Consider the following 10732-nt stretch of genomic DNA (forward strand, 5'->3'; position numbering starts at 1 on the left):
AGAACAAGAAATCACCACACACACACACACACACACACACACACACACACCCCAGGGGGATGGCCACACCGCAATCCCTTCTCCTCCATGCTTTTCTAGGATTTGGGGCACACACGCAAATGCGCCAGGCCTGAGTTTCAAGCCACCAGTTCTGAGACTCAAATTGTAGTCAGCCATGTGAGTCCAGGGATGTCCCCACTGTGTCACCTGCTGGCCCACATCGTCAGGATGATTTTTTTGGAGAGGTTTTCGCTATAGGGCGCGTGTGCTCGCCAGAAAGAGAGACACAGAGAGACAGAAAGTGAGAAATCACCCCCCAGGGGGGATGGTCACGCCGCAATCCCTTCTCCTCCATTCTCCTCTCGGGATCTTGGGCACGCACGCACACGCGCCCGGTGTGAGTTTAAGCCACTGGGTCCGGGATGCGAACTGCGGTCGACTACGTGGGAATCCAGCGACATAGCCATTACGCCGACTGCTGGTCCTAAGTAGGCATGTATTCTAATAGAATAGAAAGCTGGCCAATCTCAAGGGACTGTCATGGAGGAGAGGACAGGAGTCACGTACTTACGGCAAACGTCACCGGGAAGTCCAGGGACGGTGACTCAGAAAGTGGCTGGAGTGCAGCGTGTGCAGAGCACGGAGCAGTCCTCACACAGGACAGGCCAGGACGTGCACGCGTCTGTCATTGGCCGGGCCATCTGCCACCCCCCACCAGGCCCCGCCAGCTCCCGCTGCCTCCGAGGCCCAGCGCGCCACCGCCAGCCGGCCCCACCCCCGCCTGGACTCACCAAAGCAGAGCAGGGACAGCAACTGGGGGCTCATGGCGACCGGAGCCTCTTCCGAGGGCGCCCCTCGGTCCCTGGCGTCGTCGGAGCGACCTCTCGACTCCGGAGTACACAGGGACAGGCGTGCTCGGATTTTCAGTTCTCAACCCTGCCCAGTTTCTGGTCTCGAGTCACCATCAGGAAGTGACAGCCACTTTCTGCAACAGTCTCTCAGCCACTTCCCGGGGCCTTGGCTCGAGAACCCTCCCACAGCGCAGAGCTCCGGCCACTCGTCCCAGGGCTCGTTCAGGGACAGGACGAAGGTCGTAAAGCATTCTCAGTCCCAGTAAGTACCGTCCCCTCTGCACGGCGACAGGATCCAGCGGGACCCACGGCCACCTAGAACGGTCACGCCACATCCCGGGTCCGGGACTCGCACCAGCTGTGCAGGGTGGTCACGCCACACCCCTTCTCCTCCCCCACTTCTTTCCGTGTTGGGGCACGATGCACATGCCCCGGCTGGTGTTCGAGCTGCCGGGTCTGGAACTCAGACCACGCAGTCAGTCACGCGGATCCAGCGCCCTACACCACGCCACCAGCCGGCCTTATCATTTGGTTTTAAGAATTGTTTATTCGATTTTACTTTTTATTATTACTGCTTCTAAATTTGCTATGGGACATGTGTGCTCACCAGAGAGAGAGAGAGAGAGAAAGTGAGAAAGCAAGTCACCAAGTCGGGACTTGAACCACGGTCAGCCATGTGGGAGTCCAGTGCCTTAACCACTATGTCACCAGCTGACCCTGTTTATTTTTAAATCAGGATTCAGATAAAGTCTATGCTTGCACTTGGTACATATTCTAACTTAAATAAGACAAAGTTCTTAATCTTTTTGTTAAAATAAGAAACCAGGGACCGGCAGATGGCAGAATGGTTGCATTACTGGACTCCCATGTAGTCAGCCGTGGTCCATAATCCCAAGAGGAAGATGGAGGAGGGGGTATTAAGGCATGGCCTTCCCCGCTGTGGGGTGATTTCTTACTTTCTATCTCTCTTTCTGTGTCGCTCTGGTAAGCACCTGTGCCCTATAGTAAAAATCTCTCTCTAAAATTAAAAAAAGAAGAAAGTGTCAGGATGGGGCTTAAGCATCAGGAATTTTTTTGTTTTTGCCATGGGGCATGTGCACTCATAGGAGACAGAGAGAGAAAATGGGAGGGAAAAGGAGAAATCGCTCCAGGGAGGGGCGACCACTCTGCAATCCCTTCTCCACTGTCGGGATTTGGGGCACGCACGCACGTACGCTTCGTGTGAGTTTCAGGTCACCAGATCCAGGATTCAAACCAGGGTCAGCCACGCAGGAGTGCAACACCTTAACCACCATGCCACCTGCTGGCACCAAGCATCAGGACTTTTTAAAAGTCCTTGGGCTCGGAGTATGCAACCCACCAGGAGGACCACAGCTCTAACAGAACGCAGCGTGGTCTCTTGTGATCTCTCGGCAGTGCCCGGGATGAACCGCTGTGCGCGGCGGTCTCCGGTGAAGTGGTGAGGCACACACCTGACTGTCAGCACACTACCTGGGGCCCAGCAGATGGCCTCGTGGCTAGGGTGCTGGACTCCCACATGGCTGACCACTGTTTGAGGCCTGCACCACTGGACTCCCACATGGCTGACCACTGTTTAAGGCCTGCACCTGGTGGTGTGAAACACTCCAGGCATGTGTGTGTGCGCCCAAGATCCCGAGAGGAGAATGGAGGAGAAGGGATTGCGGCATGGCCATCCCCCCTGGAGGGTGATTTGTCACTTTCTGTCTCTCTGTCTTTCTGGCAAGCACACATACCCTATAGCAAAAATCTCTCCCTAAAAAAAAGGAAAAAAAAGGAAGAAGAAAATTACGGGGCCAGTAGGAGGCATGATGGTTAAGGTGCTGGACTCCCACATGGCTGACCATGGTTCGAATCCCAGACCTGGTGGCTGGCTTTTCATTTTCCCTCTCTCTTTTTTTCTCTCTCTCATGAGTGTGTTTGCCCCATAGCAAATTAAAAAATTATAATAGTAATAAATAAAATTAAATAAATAATTGTTTAAAATATTAAAATGATATTTTACAATCTGGCAAAGGGAAAGCAACCCAGCTGAGTCATGGTATTAAAATAAAGTGCTATTAGAGAGTGTGGGTGAGTGGGCCCTCAGGGGACAGAAGGAGGGCAGGGTGGAGGGAGCAGAGGTCCCTGGACCCCTGAGCCCCCCGGAAGCCACCCCAGGAAGCAGCATGACCTCCGACCCTGGACGGGAAGCCTGGGCTCTGTGCATCAAAGCCCGGCTACCAGACCTGGCCCTGCTGCCTCATGTCTGCACGGGGTGGGGCCCACGGCACTGACCGTCACCCCTCGACGGACCGCTCTGCGTGGGCAGCGGTGCCACCTCCCACGCCGCTGTAACTGCATGGAGGGTGGAAGACCAGCGTTGGGGCTAGCAGGTGGCGTGGTGGCTAAAGGCGCTAGACCCACATGTCTGACACGGTTCGAGTCCTGGACCCGGCAGCTTGCTTTCACACTTTCCCTCTTTCTCTCGCTCTCTCTGTCACTCTGTACCTCTCTGATCAAATAAAATAAATAAAATGAAATAAAAATAATTATTTTTAAAAAAAGTAGTAGTTTCCATTTAAATAACGGAAGGAAGGAAGACCCGCGTCAAACAGCAGCCCTTGTCAGTGCAGAGCGAGCCGAGCCTGCCGCAGGGGAAGCGGAGCCCTCCCGTGGGGTCAGGTGGTGCCTCGCCAGCTCCGAGGACCCCCCAGCAGGATAGGCCTGCTGTGTCTCCCCACACGAAGGCCTGGCAGGGCTCCTCGTACCCTGGGTGCACTCTCACTGGCGAGGGTGGGCCCTTAGTTGCGTCCCTCAGGCTGGAGGGCCTGCCCACGGGGGAAGTGTGGAGGAACTGAGTTAAGCCACCTGCTCTCTTATCAAACTCACCAGGCAAGACAGCGCATGGCCTCTTATCTCAACCCTGCCGTCACCTAGCAGCCGGGAGGGGACTGCTCCGAGGCCCATCCCAGGGCGCCCGACCTGACTCAGGAACGCGTTCTCTGAAGGAGCCAAGAGGCAGGGCTCCCTTCATCTCTGTTGGAACGCTGGGGAGTTTTCGGGAGGGATTCCCAGCAGGAGGACTCCCGGAGTCAGTGGGATGAGGGATTATCTGCTACCCTGTGGGACTCGAGCCTCAGGGCCACTGAGGGGGCTTTGGGCAGGTTCCCCGTCCGCTCTCTGTGATTTCCGTGGGCTTCCACGCCTAGGAAGAGAACCTCGGCTATTCCAACACGTCCTGCTTCCAATACGTGCACACGTTTCATAACTGGAGCTGGACAGGCAGGTGGCGTGGTGGCTAAGGGCGCTGGACTCCCACATGGCTGACCACGGTTCTAGACTCAGGCCTGGTGGCTAGAATGGGGCCAGATCTTGCACGGCCAACTATGGTTCAAATCCCAGCCCTGGAGACTTGAAGGACACAGCGTGGGAGTGTGCACGTCCTGAATCCCAGCAGGACGGGGAAGGAGGAGAAGGGAGAGCCATGACCACGCTTCTGCTGCCTCTTTCGCTCTGCCGAGCACGCGTGCCCTCTGCAATTACAAAACGGAAGCAGACTTGCCAAGGCGGACAGGAGAGGGTTTCAGGAGCCGTGCCGTCTGAAGGGCCTTCAGTGTTAAAACCACAGAGCGAGCTCGGTGTGAGCGGAGATCGGGTGATGGGGCTGAGGTCAAACCTTCCCTCCCTCTCACGTGACTCCCAGGTTGGGGCATGTCTCTTCATGCAGAGAGCCATACATGTGACAGCACCCCACACGTGCGTCTCGCGGACACAGTCAAATACAGGGGGCCGCTCCATGTAAAGGGGAGCTTGTGCCTGGGGAGGGGCCGGGCCAGTGGTTAAATCCGGTCCTTTCGGAAGGATATTATGAGGCTGTCTTGTGTCCCTACAAACGTGTCCGACGCTTACTGCCAGCAGCTGCCAATGAGGCCTTACCTGGCAGCACTCGGCCTTACAGACGCGATCAGTCAGTGAGAGCACGCGGCGGACGCAGTGGAGCCTCACCCTACGTAACGGGTGTGCGTCTCAGACAAGGAGAAGAGTCACAGACACCACCAGAGGGGGACAGCCATGTGAAGACAGACTCGCATCCGGAATGCTGTCACCAACCCGAGAACGCCCGGGGCTCCCCGAGGCCATGAGAGACAAGGAAGGACCTTCTCTACAGGCCTCTGAAGATGCTGGCCCTGTCAACACTGTGATTTCTTCTTAAAAAGAATTATTACATTTAATTTTATTATAATTATTACCATGTTAAATTTTGCCACGGGACATGGGTGCTCACCAGAGAGAGACACAGAGAGGAAAAGTGAGGGCACAGCTGCCAGTTGTGGGACTCGAACCTTGGTCAGCCGCGTGGGCGTCCAGCGCCTCGCCTCCAGCACCGTGCAGCCTGCTGGCCCCCACGCCTTCATTTCTGTGTCTCCCCTAACTGGGAGACGAATCTGCGGCGTCCAGCGCCCGATGTGTGCCCCTGAGCTGCCGCAGTCCAGGAAACCCAGACCGGATTTCTGGGTCTCTCTGTTGCTCCTAAGACTAATTTTGAAATGCAGAGAAGGACGGGGAGTGGGGAAGACGGAAACCACATAAAGAGCAGATAAACGGGGCAATGTAAGCGAAGTGGGTGCTTTCTCTCAGAAAGGCCATGGAGACCCAGCGGACGCAGCTCCCGCACGTCGGCCTCGGTCCTCAGCACTCCGGGCAGACAAGCGCTGGCCAGGATGAGCCAGGGCAATAGGGGACCCGGCTGACACAGGGACACTCCTCACGGCCAGCGCGGAGCCCGGGCGACCTCCCGGCCCAAGCCCCGGGGTCACACCGGTGGCCTCACCCCGCTGGGCGGGCGCTGTGATCTTATTACTTATCACGGGCTCTCCCGGCTGCCTGGCAGAGCCGGCCGAGCCTCCGTGCAGGAGCAGCTAAGGCGCGAGTCCCTCTCTTTGCCAGGGGTCGTGGTAGCGAGGCGAGGCTCTGCAAACGCCCACCTGCCCTGGGGACGTCTGCTCGTGTTTCTCACTGTGGGCACGTGGGCACGTGGGGCCTTTAGCCGAGGCGTTTCTCTTTCTTTTAAAATCCTTCTGTTTTAGAATTGTGTGTTAAATATAACTTATTATTTGTATGATATTTTGCGATAGGGCACATGCGCTCACCACGTGTGAGAGACAGGGAAAGGGAGGAAGCAAGTCCCAGTCCAGGACTCAAACAAATGGGGGCCCTGCAGGAGTCCAGTGCCTTAACCACGCCACCTGCTGGCCCTGAGACTCCCAGGGCGTGAGCCTGCCTGTTCACTCCAGAACCACCTGGTCTCTGCAGTCGTCCTCCACTGAACCCAGCCAGCGCCCCAGTCAGTGTGCGGGGCAGAAACGGGCCCTCCTTTCCCGGCCCAAGCGTCTCCTCAGGCACAGAGAGGTCGGGGTGGTGCTCGCGGGGTGCAGCCTGTGGGTGGAAGCGACCATGACGGTCCTCCCCTTCGTCCCTCCCCGCCGCACTTGGTCCTGCTCTGCCCAGAGGCCCCGCAGCTGCCCGAGGACGACGGCGCAGACGTGCTGACCTCCGGGTGTTCCGTGGAGCCTGCGTGTGCAGCCCTAGGGAGGACCACCCAGGACAGGGGGAGGCTTCTCCCTCCTGCGTGGGGCGTCTACCCCAGCAAGCTTCCGAGCACTTGCACAAACACCTAACCTTCAGAGGCAGGCTGGGGGGCGAGCCATGAGGGTGAGAGACACTTGTCACTGCTTTTCCTCTGCTCTGTCTTACGTGACCTCCCCAAGGAGCGTGTGTTGGAATTCGGGCGTGAAGATGTAAGAGGAACCTTGACCAACTGCGGGACCGAGAGGTGGCGCCTCGGGGAGGTGGGCAGGTGGCCCCCATGATGGACCCCTGGAAGCTTTGTGAGCGGAGAGACGGGGCAAAGGCGGGGACACAGACCCAGCCCCGCCCGGAGCGTGCTCGGTCCCCCCGGGATGCCCTGCACCGAGTCATCCGCCAGGGAGGAAGCCCACAGCTCAGGCGGCCCGTGACCTCGGCTGAAAACCAGGGGCCAGGGAAACTGATGAACCGGAAGGAAACGCCAAGCACCATTCAGGCTTCAGAGGGTGTTAGGGTTCGTGTGGTGCTGTGGTAAGGAGCTGGGTCCTGCCTGGCCGACCGGGAGGTTCAAAGCCCAGCTCGACTGTTTGGGGAGCACCCTGGGCACGTGCGTGTGTGCCCCCAATCCCGACGCGGGGAAACGGAGGAGAAGGGACGGCAGCGTGACCGTGCCTCCTGCAGGGTGCCCTTCCCCTCCCTGTCCGTCTGTCTGTCTGTCTGTGCCCAGTGCACGAGCCCCTGGTTATCTCTGAAAGCGAGGAAAGCGACGTCACTCGTGACAGGGCGGATGCGGCCGGAAGACGGTACGCTGAGCGCAAGGAGCTTGCCGAGCTTGCTTTCAGGTGTTAATCCGTCGTGGCCCCTGCTGTAACTGAGTCCTTTCTCACAAGTTCTCGTTCTTACTTGACAACTGCTAGCTCCTTTCAGAACTCGGGGTACGCTGATCGGCCGAATGCTGACCGTTCGCCAGAAGAGCTTAGATGCGAGTTCTTCGTTTCACCTGCTTTCCGTTATCAAGTTGGCTTTTGTCAAAAGATCCATGAGTCTCGTTTCTTCTCCCAGCGGAGAGCCTGCTCATGGCTGCCACGCAGGGGTGGGGTGAGGTGAGGTCAGTTTTCAAAGGCAGGAACGTTAGAAATAGAAGCAGAACTGTCCTTATTACCAGAAATAAGATTATATATGTAACAATTCCCAGGGAGCCTAGAAAGGTTACAAGAAATAGTGTCTGAGTGTAACAAGGCAGCAGGTGCCACAGTAAGATAAAAGCACATTGTATTCATAGGCACGCAGTGACCTCTGGAGGATAGTAATTTAGAAAACAGAAACAATAAAAATGCTTTAATGGGAACCAGCAGTTAGCGTAATGGCTATGTCGTGGGACTCCCACATAGTCGATCGTGGTTCGCGTCCTGGACCCGGTAGCTTAAAACTCACGCCGGGCGCGTGTGCGTGCGTGCCCAAGATCCCGAGAGGAGAATGGAGGAGAAGGGATTGCGGTGTGACCATCCCCCCTGGGGGGTGATTTCTCACTTTCTGTCTCTATGTCTCTCTCTGTCTGTCTGGCGAGCGCACGTGCCCTATAGCAAAAATCTCTCCAAAAAAAAAAATGCTTTAAAAAAGAAAAAGAAAACAATACCATTTGGGGACCAGCAGATGGTGTAATGGTTATGTCGCTGGACTCCCACATGGCCATCTGTGGTTCGAGTCCCAGACTTGGAGCCTTGAAACTCATTCCAGATGCGGGTGCCTGCCTAAGATCCTGAGAGGAGAATGGAGGAGAAGAGGCTGTGGTATGGCCAGCCCCCCTGGGAGGGGATTCTTGCTTTCTGTCTCTCTCTCTCCAGCAAGGGCATGTGCACTATAGCAAGAAAATCTCTAAGAAAGCAATTCCATTTGTATAACATCAATAAACGTAAAAACTTGGGGGTAAAATTTAGGAGGCATCCGCAACGTCGGCACCGTGAAACAGCAAGCCCTCGCTGGGCTAACACGGAGAAGCCTCCCAGAGCTGAACTGCGCTCCTTGACCTGACACTCAGCCTTAGGGAGGTGCCCATGCGTGGTGCCAGCAGGTGGCGGCAAAGGTGCTGGACTCCCACAGGCTGACTGGGGTTCGAGTCCCGTACCTGGCAGCTTGAAACCCACGCCAGCCCTGGGCGTGCCCAAATCCCAGAAGGAGAATGGAGAGGAGCGGACTGTGGCATGGCCCGCCCCCCCGGGGGCGATGTCTCACTTTCCCTCTCACTGTCTCTCTCCAGCAAGAACACGTGCCCTATGGCAAGTCCTAAAAGGTAAACAAAATAAAGATGCCCGAGCTCACCAAACTGACCTGCAAGATTCTTCGTAGGCTGAATGACAGGCTGGCAGCCTTTAGGCAGAGACTGAGAGGTCAGGTCTAAACTCAGATGGAAATTTGAAGCATCTAGAATGGCTAGAATCACTCCAGCTCTGACAAAGCGCACACTGTCTAAAACTCAGGTGAAAGGATAGTAACGAGGCAGTATGGGGGCAGGCAGCCGAGTAACGCCGATCCACGAGACGGCGTCGGGAGCCTGGCCCCGGCCGCTGAGTTCGTCGGTGGTACTGCTCACAGGTGCGCGGTAGCCGGGTGGGAGAAGGCGGTGCTGTCGGGGAGCGGGGCTGGACATGCTACGGAGCGAGCCTCAGTGCTGGCAGCGGCGCAGCAGCAATCCAGGACCCTGGGGAGGTGACCCTGGAGGCTCCTGGGCTGACCCCGAGTACACACACATGCACGCACGTGCCCCAGGCGTAGCCAAAGCTGCAGGGGCTGAGGAGCCAACGTCCTGAAGGGGCTCCTGTCTCTCTCTGTCTCTGTCTCTCTTGCTCATGGAAGAAATAAATAAAAACCCGAAAATGAGCTTCAACCTTGACCTGATGCCATATCCGGAAAATAACTTCCAAGGGCTGATAGATCAGGGCTGGCACCGGGGCCCGGTGGCTAAGGAAGCTGGACCCCACGTGACTGAGGGCGTGGATCGAATCCTGGCCTCCGTGGCTGGGAACACACCCAGGTGCATGCGCGTGTGTGCCCTGGTCTCCGTGGGAGGTGACACGGAGGAGAAGGAGCCGAGCACGACCCAGCGTCGCCGGTGCCTTCTCCCCTTCCCTCTCACAGGAGCGCACACGCCCGCTGGCCAAAAGGAAGGAAGGGAGGGAAAGACAGAAAAAGGAGTTGACGGACTAAAATACAAGGTGTGAAAAACTAAAAAAATAATAGAAGGAAAAATAGATAAAATAAAAAGCTTTTGCCATAAAAGGGAAAACAAACAAAAAAGCCCAATGTATCTGTTTCATCAAAATTCAAAACTTTGCCTTTAAAGAAGTTTAAAATGGGGCCAGCAGGGGGGGTAGTGGTTAAGGTACTGGACACTTGCACATGGGCGCCCACGGTTCAAGTCCAGAAACTGGTGGCTGGCTTTCTCACTTTCCTTCTCTCTGTCTCTCTCTTTGTCTCTCTCTCTGGTCAAATTAGATTAATTGAATGAATGAATAAATTAAATTAAATACACAATTCTTTATAAAGAAAGTATAAAACAGGGTCTGAGGTGGAGCAGTGCTGGGTTCCCACAGGACCGACCGCAGTTCGAGACCCAGACCTGGCGGCTTGGTACTCAGGCCAGGCGTATGTGCGCACATGCCCAAAATCCCGAGTGGAGAATGGACTGTGCCGTGGCCATCCCTCCCGGGGCGATTGCTCACTTCCCCTCCCTCTCCAGTGCACATGCCACACGGCAAAAACCTGGGAAGTTGAAATCGAAAGCCCGGCTGATGGACGCACAGTCACCAAGCAGCCTGCGGGCAGGCCCTTCCCAGACCGCACTCCCCACAGCTCGCTATGAAGACGAACAGCAGACTAAACAGCGGCGATTTACCAGCCGTCCCCAGACACGCTCGGACACGTGAGTGTGCACATGTAGCCGGTAATAAGTGACCGACACGTGCCCTGAGGGAACTGCGCCATCGGGTGGCACGCATCACACCAAGGTCGACGAGGAGGAAACGGCCCGCCCACGCTGGACCTCGGCGCCGTCGGGTGGCTGGCCGCATCACAGGGAGAGACCGGCTTCCCACGACGGTGACCACGCGCCGTTGGCCGTGCAGGCCTGTGCTCTGTCCCCGGTGAGGAGCAGAGGGGCCTGGCCTTGTCCTGCTGGGGCTCAGAGGGCGGGGATCCGGGCGCACACCCCGAAGGCCGGCAGGTCTCACTCAGCGTCTCCCTGAGGGGCCGGGCGGGCTGCAGCAGACAAGGACAGCCGCGGGTAGGGGGGGGGGGGG

At 56.8% G+C, this 10732-nt stretch overlaps 2 protein-coding genes across 2 annotated transcripts in view; both read right to left on the bottom strand.

The window, feature by feature from the left end:
• Nucleotides 1-988, bottom strand: part of TARM1 (T cell-interacting, activating receptor on myeloid cells 1) — a 9406-nt gene extending 8418 nt beyond the window's left edge. Inside the window, exon 1 of the mRNA XM_027770401.1 lies at nt 792-988. Within this exon, the coding sequence (XP_027626202.1) occupies nt 792-825 (34 nt within the window). The 5' untranslated portion in view covers nt 826-988. The remainder of the gene's footprint in view (nt 1-791) is intronic.
• Nucleotides 989-9951: 8963 nt separating this feature from the next.
• OSCAR (osteoclast associated Ig-like receptor) overlaps nt 9952-10732 on the bottom strand; it is a 39401-nt gene continuing 38620 nt past the window's right edge. The window contains 1 exon segment of the mRNA XM_027770402.1: nt 9952-10691. Coding sequence (XP_027626203.1) covers nt 10660-10691 — 32 coding nt within the window. The 3' untranslated portion in view covers nt 9952-10659.

Source organism: Tupaia chinensis, unplaced genomic scaffold (assembly GCF_000334495.1).
Source record: "Tupaia chinensis unplaced genomic scaffold, TupChi_1.0 Scaffold000131_1, whole genome shotgun sequence".
Lineage (NCBI taxonomy): Eukaryota > Metazoa > Chordata > Mammalia > Scandentia > Tupaiidae > Tupaia > Tupaia belangeri.